At 39.5% G+C, this 16,721-nt stretch overlaps 1 protein-coding gene across 1 annotated transcript; it reads right to left on the bottom strand.

Moving 5' to 3' along the window:
- Nucleotides 1-8,965: 8,965 nt before the first annotated feature.
- On the bottom strand, nucleotides 8,966-16,644 carry cmtr2 (cap methyltransferase 2). Its single transcript, XM_073465187.1, has 3 exons — nucleotides 16,596-16,644; nucleotides 10,494-11,753; nucleotides 8,966-10,160 (listed from the first exon to the last, which is right to left on the bottom strand). The coding sequence occupies exons 2-3, from the start codon at nucleotides 11,742-11,744 to the stop codon at nucleotides 9,123-9,125; spliced, it is 2,289 nt and encodes a 762-aa protein (XP_073321288.1). The 5' UTR covers nucleotides 11,745-11,753; nucleotides 16,596-16,644; the 3' UTR covers nucleotides 8,966-9,122.
- Between the last annotated feature and the right edge of the window lie 77 nt (nucleotides 16,645-16,721).

Genomic DNA, 16,721 nt, shown 5'->3' with positions numbered 1-16,721 from the left:
ATTTTATCAGATTATTTGCAGCACAAAAGGCTTTATACTACTTTTTTACACATATGTGGTAGTACTCCACAAGACCTGTAAACACACTTTAATGTGTAAAGTTTGTGAAGTTACCCTTTAAACAATGGTATACTGTCTGCTCTGAAGATTAACTTTTACCATTCAATACAAGATTCAGGCTCCTCAGTGGAAAATAGATCACTATGAGCATTCGTGCAAGCTGTAATTGTGCTGACGTGTTGTTGGCTGCAGGGGACGTGTCGTCACTGTCACCAGTTATTGAAGAGAATGTAACAAGGTTGTGAATGAGTGTGCAAGATGAGAAGGGTGTTTGAGAAAATATTATTTAGTGATGTTTATTGATTAATCATGTTGAGGAAACAAACACACTTTTTTGTCTAAATTGACATTTTATAGGCAGATGAAATGGGCTAAAGCTGATTTACAGCTAACCAATATAACGGTCAGGCTCTACATGTCATAATATAAAATATCTTTTGTGAGAATATTCACAATAATTGTTTAATTTATCAGAACCTTTACTATTCAAAAAGCTGTCTGACCCGAATATTTCTGAAGTGTGAAGACAGCTCATAAAGCATATGAATGGCAGAGGCTGTGCGTCAGTTCATGACCTGTATTTCCTGCTGGTTCCTCTCTGCACAGATGATTGTTAAAAGAAAATAAAGCAGCAGCAGCAGAGAAGAGAGTTGAACTGATTAGCATTTTAAGAAGACAAATCCAAAGACCATTGTGTTTCGGCCATAAATCTGAGACCATCCAACATGATTTACATACTCAATCCATAAAACCAGCCATTAGAACAGGAACTAAACTGCAATATTTCCAAGAATCGACAAGGATTGACACTTCAATTCTGGCCGGGTGTCAGAGGTTAATTGGTTGCTGTTGTTTATGAGTGGAAAACACCTGCCACAACAAAAGATTTGTGACCCCAAATCCCACTTTTCCCCTCTGAGGAGTTTTTAATTTTTCCCTACAGACACCTAAGCTGTATGTACAACCTCATGTAACACTAAAACCATAACTCAAATGAAAGTCGGATTTATTAATTCCTTCCGTCCTCTCATGGATTTTCCAACTGCATATTCTCTTTCAGTAAGGGCTCGAGGATTATTATAAGAATATATCGCGCAGTATATATTTTATCTGCAGTCGTCACAGTTTAGAATACTTTGATCTTATTTGATACAATTTCAAGTCAACAGTCTGGCTGGATTACATCTTAACAGTTCTACTCTCCTTATCTATGGTCCTCTTAGTCTTTTCCTTTTTCCTCTCATACTGCAGAAAATAGCTGAGCTTCCTCACTATCAGCAACTGTTCAGCTGAGCTCAGAAGGCTTTGCTTTGGGCAGTAAATTTTAAAACCCCTCAGCCATGACAGTAACTTCACCAGCCGCTCTCCAGGGCTGTTAACACAAATTAAAATGCGCTCTCTCATATTTGTTATATCCCTGTTACACTGTAAAAGTATTGTTTTTGTGTCTACGCTGCCAGATGTGACATACGCTCATATCTGCTTCTGTAATTCAGAGATTGATCCATCTTCTGTCTGTTTATAGATGATCCATCTTTCGTCTGTGAGAGGGACAAAGAGGGTTTGTTGTCAGACAACAGCTGCGGGAGGAGAGAAAGCGACTCGTTTGCATCGCTGCAGTGTCACTGTGACAGAGAGCAGATGTTTGCTGTGATTGCTTAGTGGTGTGTTTATTTCTACTCTGTTCCTCATCGCGTTGGAGCTGAAACATTACTGTCAGCCTGAACCATCCATCCTGTATCACTCACACTCAACTCCTTCAAAAACATACTTAAAAGCTCCTCATGTATCTACCATTTATATTTCATTTTCTGTTGTGATATAATGACTCCAGAAAAGTAAGACCATCATGTATAAGGTGGTTTATTCTATGTGCCGCTTTATATATATATATACATATATATATACATATATATATATATATATATATATACATACATATATATATATACATATATATATACATATATATATACATATATATATACATATATATACATATATATATATATATATATATATATACATATATATATATATATATATACATGTATATATAGGCTTTGGGTATGATTTGCCAATAAATAAACAGACAAGACCTTCGTCATACGCTCGCAGTTTGGTTAGACTAATATACCACCCAAGCCATGGCACATCCACCACATCCTCATTTGAATAGGTCCATTGCCAGTGGCTCCCAAAACAACATATCTCACCGTTCCCAATGACCCAGTGACCAGACACAAGACAACCAAACACAATGACCAGCGCACGAGCGGTAGCCGAACCGGGCCTTTGTCGTGCCCTCGCAGTTTGGTTAGGTTTAGGCACTAAAACTTGGTTAGGTTTGGTTTAAAATAACTATGTTACTTGATCATAAGTTCAGTTAAGTTACGTGCGTGATGTCAATTTACTACATTAGTTAGTTTAAATAACTCACCAGTCTTTTGTTGTTACAGCGGAGGAGAACAGTGGTCTTCTCGTGAAAGTCCTATGCTTGTTTAACCTGTCCGTCCATCCTCGACCTCCTCCCTACGCAGACTTTGCCGCTCTTAATACTACTTCACCTGACGTCCTCCTTTGTAGCTGTAATAATAACAAAAGCCACCAGAGGTCGCCGCCTATCTAGAAACGTAAGTATGGATCTTAAAAAGCTGCTTTCAGGAGCCTATTTGGTGTTTTTTCTGATGAGGACAGGCTGGCCATGGAGTGAACAGCTAAAACAGGAAGAGGACCGACTTTAACTGTCTCTTCTTCTCTGCTGTAGAGCCGACGCAGCATCTGGTGGAGCATCTGCTTTGGCAGTAACAATGTCATTCACTGACCAGATAACATGAAGGGAAACCGATGAAGTTAGATGAAGACAGACAGCTGTGATCTGACAAACCAAACAAACTTTCCTCAATCACAGTATAAAGAGTCTTTTGGAAATGCAGTGTTCATAGTTGTCACACATGACTTTGACTTAAAGCAATAGGTCACGGAAAAAAAGGTTTTCACTTTTTTGGTGAGAGTTAGATGAGAAGAGTGATATCACTCTCGAGTGAGTCTAGTAAATATGTAACTGGAGCCAACAACTAGTTAGCTAAGCATAAAGATTGGGGAGAAAAACAAGAAAAAAATATTGAATTAAATGGCAAAATATTGTTTGTACAGGTTAAACAATAAAGATATGACATGTTAAGCATTGAGTTTTAGAGATGCTGGTACAGAGCGAGGTTTCACACAAAAGTGAAAATATGTTTCCTCATGTTTATAATCTTTAGCTTAGCTAAGCCAAGTAGCTCTGCGCTAACGCTTAGTACAGATATGAAATTGATATTAATCCTCTAACTCTGTGAACAAGTGTATTTTGCCAAAATGTAGAACTATTCCTTTAACGGTTGACTCATGTCCCAAAAACGAGGACTTGACACTTGACCTGCTTGGTGTTGCTTGACAGCCTGAAACCCTGATTTACTGAGACCTGAGAGCAAACACTTGATTAGTTTTAAGAATCCTGAAGCAGGAAAGAGATTAATCATCAGGACCGAGCTGTGCAAACAATGCACACACAGAAAAACAAGAAGTTGGAAAGATATTTTGCGATACTGAGGATGTTTTCAGGAATAAATATTTCTTTGCTGAAAGTCCTCTCACATTGTTGATTCAAAATGAGACTAACAAGCAAGAGAACTTCTCTGAAAGTGAGATCGCAGAGTAACAATTGACTGACGGAGCTGAATTCCTCCGCTGAACACATCCTGCTCTGCTGGGAACGCATCTCCTCCTCTCGTCTCTCACAAATTTATTCCTGCTGCCTTATTTTTGTTACATAATGAGAGTTTCACTTCACCTGATCTGTCAACATCTTTTCTCTGTAGACCGACAAGCAAGTGGCGACTCTCCGCTAAGCAGTGATGTGAAAACAAAAAACACTCACAGATTCAACATTTATATCTGCCAAGAAATGAGCATTACTGGATTTTGTCACATTTACACCGAAAGTTCAATATTGTCAACATGCATCTGATTGATTATTGTCTTTCTTTTCACCATGTTCACCACCTGAAGAGCTTTAACTACCTCTGATATTCTTCTTCTTCTTGTTCTGTCAATGGATACAGATTGCTCTACAAATTATCAGCACATGTAGTTGTATATATAATGTTGAATTTTTTTTTTTTCTTTGTGCACACATCAGCAATATCTTCAAGGATGTGCTTTTAAGTTTGAAAGCCTTTTGTGAAACACTAAATTAACCTTAAAACTATGTCAAGATGGAAAAGGTGAATAGATTGATGAGTTCATAAAAGAGTTCACAAGTTCACCATCTGATCATCCACACGGATTGGACTGTAGTCAGCATCAGTGTGTGGATGGGTGTGTGTGTGTGTGTGTGTGTGTGTGTGTGTGTGTGTGTGTGTGTGTGTGTGTGTGTGTGTGTGTGTGTGCTCGTTCAGTATTTGGAGAGGACAGATTGGTGACAGAAGAATAATGCACTGAGGACAGATTAAATTCCTGGCGCACAATACAACCCAATCACGCACTCTGTCTCACACACACAATTTCTTCTTATCACACCTCACCATTTTAAAGTACTGTACACAGCAGTCATATGCTTTATCTTACTGTTTTGCATGTAAAGAATGATTAAATAATAATAATAATAATAATAATAATAATAATATAAAATCTCCCAAATCTTCAAATTGTATGAATCTGTCGGATTTGAATTGTTTTTGTGGGCGGTGGTGTCACTGGAGTCAGACAAACAGGGAGAAGGATTAGTGGACGATGACTTACTGATTTACTCTCTGATCCACTTTTCAACTGTAATCCACAAAAACCACAAAAGCAGAAACTCCAGAGGTATTAAACTGGCGAATGAAAACCCTCCAAGTAACCTTTATTTTGGTGTAATGAGGGGGTGACCCACAATATTAACCTATATCTGTACTGTACCAAAGACGAAAAGATGACGACAAAGGAAATGGAATGAGGAGTGATTGATAAGTTTGTGGCTTACAGCTGCCTTAAGCATTGTCGTTTCAATTATCCTCCTGTCCGTTTAGCACTTAGCAATCCCCTCCCTCCTCTCTTCTTCACCACACCTGCACAATGAGGCAGCTCTTCTTTGCCTCTTTCTTAACTTCAAACGTTTTTCTTCACTCGGCCTGTTTGGTGGTAAAAGCTGTCTCCAGTATCCTGCTCTCTGCAAGTTCACGAGCAGACAGGACCACCTCTTTATGGAGTTATCTGTCCTGATGGATAAGGTGGGCAGGGACACCAGAAGATTTCAGGGGGAGGAGGGTCATGGGTTACTCACCAAACACTCTGTAACAGTGATTACTGTTGGTATGCAGGGTTAATGTTAATACTGGTGAGTTTTATTATTACCTCACTAACACAGATAGATCGTTGTCTGTGACCTCCTTGTGAACCGCCTGCAGGCTGGATCATTTTCATCTAAACATCCAACATCTGGTCAGTTTGTCATTAGCAGGTGCTGCAAGTGAAGGCATGCTGCAGGAGATTCTGCATGGCTTCTTCTCCTCGTTCAGATACGAAGAGTTCTGTGTAATAGAAACACAAGCATCGGCTCCGTCTGCAGGCACTGTACCAATCACAAAATCTACCAATGCATGTTACACAATGTAAAGAAGCTGAGATACGACGTCAGCGGATCAGTTATCTGACATCAGCAGATACGCAGAATATAATCACACTATTTCTCGTGCGGCAGTGAATGAATACCGCCATACATATGAGTACATTAGCAAACAGTCCCACAACACTCCCACCACATGCGCCACTACGGTATCAAGCTCACCCTAAAACTCACAAGAACGTCTTAACGTTTGCAAAGTGGTGAGGACCCGAATGCAGACACAGAGGTAGGCAGGAAGACGTAATAAAACTTGAGGAACACAAAACAACGGCAAAATGCTGGCAAAACACGAGAAGAAAGTAGGACTGGGGAACTGACATGGAAACATGGGACTGCAGGTGACGCAGGACAGTTGTGATTTGCATAAAGTATCCAGAATTCAACTTTGTGCAAATGAGGAGCAGGCAACACGGTGCGCTGCTACCTGAATGCATTGCACCGCATCTTATGTAGCCAAGGAATGGGAAGCGTGGAAACAACAGATCCTGTGGACAAGTACCTTAAGGAAAAATCACAGGTTTAAATACACATGGGCTAATGAACAAAAGAAAACACAGGCGTACACAGAAAGAAGGGCGGGAAAAAGACAGGAAGTGTAAAGTCACAACAAGAAATACGAGGATAGCACCTACAAAATAAAACAGGAAAAGTCTGCAGTGTCTTCAGATGATCGTTGAACAGAATATAAAATATTTCCTCTGGTACCACCTTCAGGTCAGAAGTTATTTGAGTCCAATCAGTTGTAAGAATTCAGGAATTGCTTGAGAGAAGTATTGGATCAATAAAAGTTTTCTCCAGCTGAGGATCTGAGGAGAGCAAAGCTGTCAATCCAGTTTTCATCCATCTCTCTGTTGTTTTCTAGTTTGAAATGAACAGTGTGACCTGACAGCTGGCATGTGGTAGTTTTGTTTCTGAAACAGTGTCTTTCTGCTGTCTCAGTGAAATGAAAACTTAAGACTTTATGTCATTTGTCAGTGTACATTTTTATTCTTTTAGTAAGAATGTAAGAAAATAAACTCCAGTGGCATTATATTGATTATAAGGCGGTAACAAAAAACTTCCAGTAAACAAATGCAGCATGTCTTTATTGAAGCTAATATATGTCTTTCTCAAACAGCTCCCTCGTTGAATAGCTCATGCAGTATATAAAACACTTTAGTGCACACAGGCTGTCATTTTATATGTAGATATTAAGTTTTTTCTCACTGGACACATAACAGAGAAATTGTAATTGCTTAACATTAAGTTGGCGATAAGCTGCAAGATGGCACTCAGACAAAAAGATCCCCAACATCCTGGGATGAAATAAATAATGTGTTGTACAACACGACAGGCACTTTCAGGGTAAAACTCCAGGGTGTTTATGATGTGGGTTTCAACACAAACCATCTGTGACTGACAGGAGGTTTGGTTCTGAGGGTTGGACTGTTTATTCTGCCTCCCTAAAATCCTCAGTGAATTTAGTCACGGATGAGTTCTGCTGATCAAGAACTGAAAGTAATTTCATTTTCATGCACTCCAAGTTTGCATCATCAGACAGTGTTGTTCCCGCCTGCAGGTTGTCAAAAGATTTGGATATAGCACAGTTACATTTTGCTTGAACTGAAATAATAATAATAATGTTTTGGAGACCTAAGTGGTAAAGGCTGACCTTATTTGATATCACAATCTGCATGTCTGCATGGAAACCCTCTGTGTGGTAGATATTATGGGCTGATTTTAGCTTATCAGAGATTAATCAGCATATTTGTCCTTCAGAAACTGTGTCACCATTGCTTAGTTTGAGAGTACTTTTCAACTCTAAAATCTCAAATGTCCTGTTTAGCTGTCAAAACCCAAAATGTTCTATGTTGAAATGTAAAAATTTGGTAAGAAGGCAATATAAAATAAATCATCACATGAAAAGACTGGGTAGAATGTAAAAATGAACCAACAATATGTGAAATAATCTAAAATATCTTCTTTCTTGACATTGTTGTTACTCTAGCTAATGGGAGCTAACTGGCCAAAAATGCTAGCAGGAATTGAACTTAAGCGGCAGGAGACGTGTGACTGACTGAAAGGTGACGCCACAGTCGTGAAAAGGGACGTAATGAAATGAAAATTGGCATGAAATACAAGAGTTCATGGGGAAATGCTAAAATGAAAAAAAAAAAAAAGCGAGTGAGTTGAAGTAAGTTTTATTTATTATGGTTTAATTTATATATCACACACTTTATTCATGTAACTATTTATGTAATAACTATTCATTTAATATTGAAGTGAGCTTTTCTTTGGCTCAATTCTTTTATAACCAAATCCACATCTATCAATATCAGCCTCAAAATGTCTTTATAAGACAGGCTATAACCTGCACTTTAATCTATCTTCCATTCTCTTGTGAAATACATCATGGAATAAACTTCTATCATCACAAAATTGATGAAAAGGCCTCCAAAAATTAACTTCATGTGACAAACATGTTCTGGTGAACAGGCAATGTTTTGTTACTCATCAGCTGACACATACGCTGATATAAAAATATCTGCGATAAGATAAAATGGGCCATGCTGATGTGTCAGTCACACTCGTTACTATTTTATATGGTTGCTTTACAGTCTAAACTAATATTACAACTTACAGTAGTATGCTAACCTAAAAGGTAGTGTCCAAATGTCCTTTAATACTTTGCATGTATGAGATCAACCTTTAAAAGTCATTCATTTTCTTTTCTACATCATTACAGTATGTCCCAGAGGTATCTCTTACCCTGTACCCAATACATCATCACATCAACTGGAGAGTCCATAATAAATAAAAGCCTTGAAAAGGATGTGTAAAGAGCAGAAGACAGCAGTAAGTGTAACACCGTCTGCAGTTTTTACACATTACACTGTTTATAGGCGTTGAGGAGTTTTACTGCATGTGTGAAAAGGTTGTATAAAGGGTTTTTTGTGTCTCCAGAGGGAGCAGTATGAAGTCTGATAAACCGCCTCAAGTGATGTCACCTGAGTCAGCAATAGCTGGGTCTTACGACTACGAGGGTTGAAAATGAAAAAAACTCACTCCTTGTCTCTGCTTGACGCTACATTAGCCGCTACTAGCATAACACACCAGAATCTGTGCTCGAACAGAGCGGGTGATGTGCATTGTGGGTGATGCAGGTGACAGGTTTTGACAAAGAACAAGAATGTGTAGAGATAAAAAAAAAAACAACTTTCAATCCTTTTATAATTACCCATCATGAGTCTGCCAATGATTAGGAGCAATGCTAAATCAGAGTACTCTTTTAATGTCAGCAGACAGAAATTATTCAGTGACTAACTGCTGGAAGCTCATTAAGTAAAACAGTCTGCTGATTCAACAAGAACAAAACAGACTGTAACATAATAACACAGCTTCTGAAGTGGCAGTTAAATGCTAAACTGCTGCACTATGACTGCATGACCAAATGCAGCTTCTGTTGCATAATTTCAGAGTTCATGGTCCACAGGAACTCAGTCAGTCCTCCAGTGAGCATTTCCTCCATAGGAACAAACTGCAGCACCTGTCTGTCGCTCCCAGACGGCACATTTTCACCCTCCTCTCCTCTTAACTGACCCATGCAGTTATGGACATCAGTCAGAACAGGGAGTAATCGTGCAGCAGCTTCAGGGCAGAATCCAACACACACAAGCACTGTCCCGATTACGCCTGAGGGCGGCGGACACCTGTATGTGACCGAGTTAAAACAGGCATGCAGGCACAGCACAACAGTTGCCGTGACACGGGTGAGGGCAGAAAACACAGGCAGCAGCAGGGCATCCCCAGAGTTCAGGGTCTGCAGGGAAAACACAACACAACCTAAGAGCTGCTGCTGGTAAAGCGGCTCCCCGTCGTGCAGCGTGACACAGCCTCTTTGAGGAAATGAAGGCTCTGCAGAAAACATTAAGACTAAATCCTCGAGTTGGCTTTCGCAGGCGGCCCACACTGAGCGGCTGCCAAACACCAGACACTGCCTCTTCTTTTTGGTGGCATCACTGAAGTCGCGCAGACCCGCCACATCTGACAAGATGGAGGCCGTGCAAGCGACATGACATGAATCACAGGAGGGTAGGCAAGTCAAGTCTACTGCCGTGTCCATCAGGGCTTCATTCAAGTGGTTCAACAATACTCCTTCACAGAATGGAGAGTTTCTGACTGCAGGCAGCGCAGCCCCGACGATAACAAACCATGAGTCCAGGTGACACTCGGACAGTGGTCCTTGCAGCAGGCAGCCCGTCCCACTGGCTTCTGTGCGGTGGCTATGTATCCAAGTGGCATGGCAACCTCTCTCGATGCGCTCCCTCCAGCTCAGGGTCTGCAATTCCCTCCTCTCGTTGAAGGAGCCTGTTTGCTTCCTCTGTCCCAGAGGTCGACCCGCTGAGACGCTGCAGCAGGCCGGACTCACCGTGTTGCGGGAGATCCATTGACTCCGGGGAAGGAAGCTCACCTACGACAGAGACACTCGATCAAGCTCTTTTGTTTTTTTCTGGAAGAAATGCTGTTAGTTGTAGCTTCTAAAATCTTGCTTGGATAATAAAGTGTAGGCAATGAGACAATGGAGAATATATACAACAAATCACTGACATAAATTTGGCTTCATGGTTTGGCTTTATTTGGTGATTTTAATGACATTTTGAGCAGCCTTTGTGGCCATTAAGTGATGCGTGATGCGATGAAAAGCTCTCATACAGCTACCAAATGGACCTGAAATAATGTGTTTTGTCAACGGCTGTTTCAAAGATAAAGAACTCTGAAGCTCAATTACATGACATGTTCCTACCTGGAAGCGTTGCAGGTATTCCTGAGCTGTGCAGTCCCTGATGTTGTCGAGCCGCTGCCTCTGCTCTGTGCTCATTCCTTCAAACAGTCGCAGGTTTTCTGTGATGGTCTCCACCTGCAGTGCGTGGAAGTACAAGCACACCTCTTCATGCTGCTTCTGAAACGACTCCGGGACAAGTGAGTTTGGGAAAAGTGCCTCTCTGTCAGCCAGATGTGGTCCGTAGTTACGAATCAGTTTTGAGAGCAGCGGCCTCACAGCTTCCTTACCGTCATAGTTGAGACATACGACATAAACCTCAGAGTTGCCGGCCTTGCTGGTGGCAGGTTTGAAGACGCTGACAGAGCGGAAGCAGCAGTTCAGCAGGTAGAGTAAGCAGACAGAGGAGTGTTCATACAGGGTAAACATTTTCAGTACGAAAGAGCCACCAGGGCTCAGGAGCAGCAGTGCAGCTGTGACCTCGCAGTAGTGCAGTGACGCCACCAGCGCCTCCTGCTCGTCTGGGTTCTCCTGACAGTCAAAGCTACCATCTGCCGTCACCAGATCAACTCGACGCATATTTGCCACAAATGCCTGCAGTTCTAGCAAATGCTTCTGGCTCATGATGTTCCCTGTGTTGTCTGAGCCGAAGAACCACCAGGGCAGCGTGTTAGCAATCAGCCGATCATCTGCGATCGTTGTGCTCCCACCGTTAGCCTCGTGGTACGGGTTGAGCGTGTTGGCGGCCCAGCTCCAGTCACAGTAACGAGTGGACTCGCTGGTTTTGACGTAGTGGTTGAGAGCGGTTATAAAGGCTCCTGGAGCTTCACACAGGTGGATCGTGTTCAGCTCTCCATTTTGAAGAGCCTCCCCTGGAAGAAGATTAAAGGTTCCTAGGATCTCAGAGAACTTGCACCAGGCCTGAGTGCAGATCTCAGCGTTGGCAGCAGAGCGCACAGCAGCGATCACCTTCCCGGCTCGATTGGTGGAGTTGGTGTGCTGATGCCAGACCTGCACATTCTTGTCACTGAGCTGGTTCTTTACGGCGTTCAGTGATGCCTTCAGGGCCTGCAGCCGGCTGTGTTCCTCCGCAGAGTGTCTGAGAGCAACGTTTGGGTCAGGGAGGCTCCACTCCCCATTGGATGGTTTCACATAGGTTTTAACTTTACTAAAAAGAGCATGAATCTCAGTCTGTGTTTCAGGGTCAAATGCCACCATGTTGGTGATATGCTGCGGCTTGCCAACTTTTCTTCTTGTCCCATGGCCTGAGCTCATCCTCTGCACCTGTTGTAGCAGAACAACAACAGGAGTTAGAAATGCTCTGATAATAAAACACATCTGTATGATCCATTGTCTGTTTTGATGTAATCCACCAGACTGTTGAGTGTTTATCTGACCTGCACTAATAGCACAGGTAGAGTCTTAACAAAAACATCTGCAAACAGAACATTTCACAGTGAATTAAACCGAGGGGCCGAGCTCTGCAACCCTTCATTTTTCTCTACATGCATGAGTGGTGTTGAATTACTAATGTCAACTCATTGTGATGTGGTGCCCTCGGGTAACAGAGCAGACTGTAAATACTGGTGATTACTTCGCCGGGCCAGAGCTCAGAATAACAAGAGATTTCCTCCAACTCTACTACAGCATGCAGGTTCTTCTTATAAGACTCGAATATTTCAAACTTGGCATATCTTATCAACATTTCAAACTCTTGTTGTAGCTTGGAAAATGTTGCCTGTCTTGGTTTCATATATGAGTAATTATTTTAATGTTTGTCAAAATAAACAACCTAAAAAGACGTCAGTTGGATTCTGGTAACACACAGTCTCTTCTAATAACATTTTTAAAAATGACACTGGCATATCTTTTTCAAGTTATTTGGACGATTTAGACTAATTTTTCTGCCTTATGAGTAGGGTTACAGCGGTATACTGTACCGCAGTACAAAATCTGATTAATTTGCTTATCTGAGATATTCTGAGTAATTCTACTGTATTAGTGTGTTCAAATATATGTATTTCATGTTTAAATCAAGTTTCATATCTGACAGGGCATTGTATTTTGTAAAATTATAATTTTGTTCAACCAAAAAAATCTTTTAAAGGTCACTGTAACTACTATTATAATAAAAAAATACTACCCTATTCCGTGATACCATGAAACCCAGATATTTTCTGAGATGGTCATCATACCTTGAAAATGTCATACTGTTGCAACCAGTGACAATTCATTTTTCAGATAACCCAGTGAGTTTTTAAATGATTTAATGACCTCAGAAGAATGTCAAGTGATACATAATATATATCTTGGACTTTATAAATGCACGGATTGAGTGACAAAATAAAATATCATAATATTTTTGACCAATACTGCAACAATATTGTAGAGTTGGTACTATCACAAAATATTAACACAATTACATTTTTGCTAAATAATCATCAGTAATGTTGATATAATGAATAAGTGGGTAAAGGCAAGTGTTAGAACAAGTAGAACAGTCGGGTAAGTTCAGAAAATAACACCACTTTACTGTAATGCAGCCCTTAAAACTAGGAAAAGACAACACTTGTGCCAGATAATGATATAATCATTTCCGAAATGAGTGAGACTAAACAAGCATGTTCCCTTACACCTGGAATATGAATATGATTTGTAGGGTGTGAATCTCTGCATCAGCACAATGCTTTATTCATAGCGGTACAATATGACAGATTTTACTCCCATCAAAGAAACTGCAGCTCCTGCACTTTGGATATTGCACTTGGTCACACTGCGATTTCGATAACATTTTTGTTTAATCATGCAGCCCTATCTCAAGCCAAATTTTGAGATATGTGGTTTAATCAAAAAGCAACATTGTGTCTGTTTACCACTGATGCAGGAGGTCGGTCTTCAAAAACTAACAGTATATTCAGATCAATCTGTGATGATGATGATGATGATGATGATGACAGTATGACCTTTTACTAGACCATCGGAGTGTGCTAAAAATAAGTTCATAACACTTCATGTAATTATTGAGAGATTTCTAATTGATGACACAAATAAGATTTACAGTCAGAATCAAATTAACCCCAGAGCTAATCCTCTGCTGGCGTGCACGTGATTTAGATGACAACACTGGGCAGGAGAACGGATTTCTGGGTCATTTCTTGATTAGTCTGCAGTGAAAGGCAATATATGGTGTATAGCTAATGGCAGCACATTCATCAATTATTCCTCATAAATCAAACTGTTGTTAAGCACTGCTTCTGTGTATGAAAGTCGTCTGCGCTGCTCTGTTTGTGAACGTTAAAATACACAAGAGAGAAAAACAGCCTGATGTTAATGTTTTATCCATACAAGAGATTAAGAAAGGTGATAAAGAGATTTTAGATAACTTTAGATACTTAATTACTAAAACTATTTATTAAATCTAAACTAATCATTTCAGATTTGCTGGGGGAATCTTTAAGACCTCGGCTTTATCGTAAATACAAGCTCAAAGTATAAAAAACATGCTTATAAATTAGCACTAGTTTAGGATTAGTTATATGTATGTCAGCTCGGTTAAATCAGTGAGTTCAAAAATGTAACAAAACAATAAGTCAACAGAAAACTAATCGAAAACAATCAATCAATGGTTTTAAGTAAATTATGAAATACATTTATATCTTGTATGGAGAAAAACAGCGACATCAAATTGTTTTTCGTGCTAGTTTATGTGAGCAGCAGTTGAACCGTCTTCAAACAGCAGATCACAGTCAGACCCAGAGTAATGTTTAACAAAATGATTTATGAGAGGTAGCTTGAGTGTATCAACTGTGAAGATATCAAAATCTTATATTGTTGTAAATTACAAACTAGTTGTTTTTTTCATTTGTTGATGACACCAGGCTCAAGGTACTCTGACATTTTATAGCCTCAGCAGTTAATATAAATTAGCGACGTTTAAGTGTTTATCCCACTCAGTCAGATGTTTTGTATTTTAAATAACAAATTACATAAAATTCTAGATAACTAACAGATTTTGATCATCCATACCGACACGCAATGTCTCCTTTGTAATTGTTTTGTAGCGGTGTGGGCAGGGGTCATTTTTGGTGTTTGTTCAGCATCCAGTCTTGTTGGTCTTAGTTTTGGTTCTGCTGCTATGAGTGATTTGAGCACTATTGTTTACATTTAGTTATTTGATCATGATTAAAGGGCTACTTACATGTAGTGGGACCTCATGTTTGTTTGTGTCTTTTTTGTTTTGTTTTCTTATCTAGATCATGACGATTGTTGTGGTAAAGCTCTTTACTGTGGTGGTCCACCACTGCTGAATGAATGTGGAGGAAACATTGACATGAGAACTGCGAACCATATGACATATTTTTCATTATCTGGAAGGACAGATTACACTATTGAATTATCTCCCACTGAATTACTGCCTCGTGTCAGCAGTGGAGGAAGGAGTACTCAGATCATTGACTTAAATAAAAGTAGCAATTTAACATTGTAAACATATTCTGTTACAAGTAAAAGTCCGATAAAAAAGTTAGATACTTAAAGTACCAAGAAGTAGTTGGTTTATTTCAGATATAATAATGTAGCCTGTATAATATCCCTTTGATTATAGTAAGTGATGAGTTTACAGTATGTGTAAGTAATGTTGCAGGTGGTTAAGGCTGGCAAACTTCACTATATATTATATGGTGTAGAGTAGTTTTATCCATAATTTTACATTGTAATGTATTTGTTCATTTATATTTTGTATTAGGGCTGCACGATATGGTCAAAAAGTGTATTACTTATATATTATATTGTGATTATTTTGACAGATATTGCCATTGCGATATAATTCATGATTATTATGGATGATTAAACTTCACATCACAATTTTCATTGACATTGAAAAACTAAATCATGATGATGTGGCATTTCTCCCAGTCTCTGCCAAACATACATGTTTTATTACATCTGGAGAACAAGCTCTGTAGGCCAGAGCATCTCTGCAGCACTAAACAATTTCATTAAAACACTGTTTTGTGACATATTTTACTTTTATAAAATAATTGCAGTTCTTGCGATTTGGATATTGCACTTAGTCATATTGTGTTTTCGATTATTTTGTGATTAATTGTGCAGCCCTATTTTGTATTATTAATTATAACCTGCAAAGTAACTACTATTGTCAAATAAACGTAGTTAAGTATTAAGTAAACTATTGGCTTCCAAAAGGCAGTGGAGTAGAAATATAAAGTAGCATAAAATAGAAATATTTAAGTAAAGTAAAAGCACATCAAGATTGTAATTAAGTAATACTTGCGTAAATGTACTTACTTTCCAAAGAACCTGAGTGATAATTGTAGGTATATAACAAATTCAGACGTTTTGCCGCCTTAAAATAATAAATTCAACTTTATGAACTGCGCTGCTTTCCTCCTTAAAGGGGCACTATGTCGTTTTGTAGAATAAATTCAAACTTTAACTTTTTTAATTTACAATATCAATTAGGTAATAATACAAACTCAACTATTTGTTTTTTCCATAAGTGAATAATCAAGCTGTTCTCAGAGGAAAATGTGGTCCCCACAACACTGTTTGAATGGTGGCAGGGTCCGCCAAACGTAAACAAAGTAAAACAGTATGAAACTGTGTTGTCCTTTAAGGTCAGTTTGTTTATTCAGACGTGAAAACAAAAAGAGTTTATTGAATTGTTCATTTAGTTTGTTTAGGCATTAAAAAAAATCAGTCAATGATCTTTAAAATGTGTTTTCCTGCACAAAACCTTAACTGCTTACAAAATCTGAAAACAGAATTAATGTTGTTTATTGGCGAGCTTCACTGCTCTGTTAATGAGGCAAATAGCCTAAATGTAGCTGCATGTTTGGGCTGTGATGGTCGTGACATGATAGCTGCTCGTTGAAAACACAAACCAACAAAGTTTGTCCTCAGCTGAAGCTGCAATGAGACGCTTCCTACTGCACAGTGCTGACGGCCGTATTGTGTCGGTAAAAACCCGGAAATGCTGAATTTCTCTGACACACTGAGCCGATATCAGCTCTCAGAAATAAAGTATCTGCTTCGGTGTACAGTATGAGGACTGGTGTGTACATAACAGAGACACAAACAGCCTGAAAACACTGAACAGAAACTCACCGGAGTGTCGCTGCTGTCCTGCTGTCAGGGCCCGGAACCACACTTTCATGTGACCCGGAACTACCCCGCGCATGCGTATGAGCCAGAGGGCGGGGCTTCTGTTAAAGGAGTAACACACCCTGTTAG

This window comes from Pagrus major, chromosome 4 (assembly GCF_040436345.1).
Source record: "Pagrus major chromosome 4, Pma_NU_1.0".
Lineage (NCBI taxonomy): Eukaryota > Metazoa > Chordata > Actinopteri > Spariformes > Sparidae > Pagrus > Pagrus major.
The sequence above is the reverse complement of the archived record's forward strand: the minus strand, read 5'-3'. Positions and strand labels throughout refer to the sequence as shown.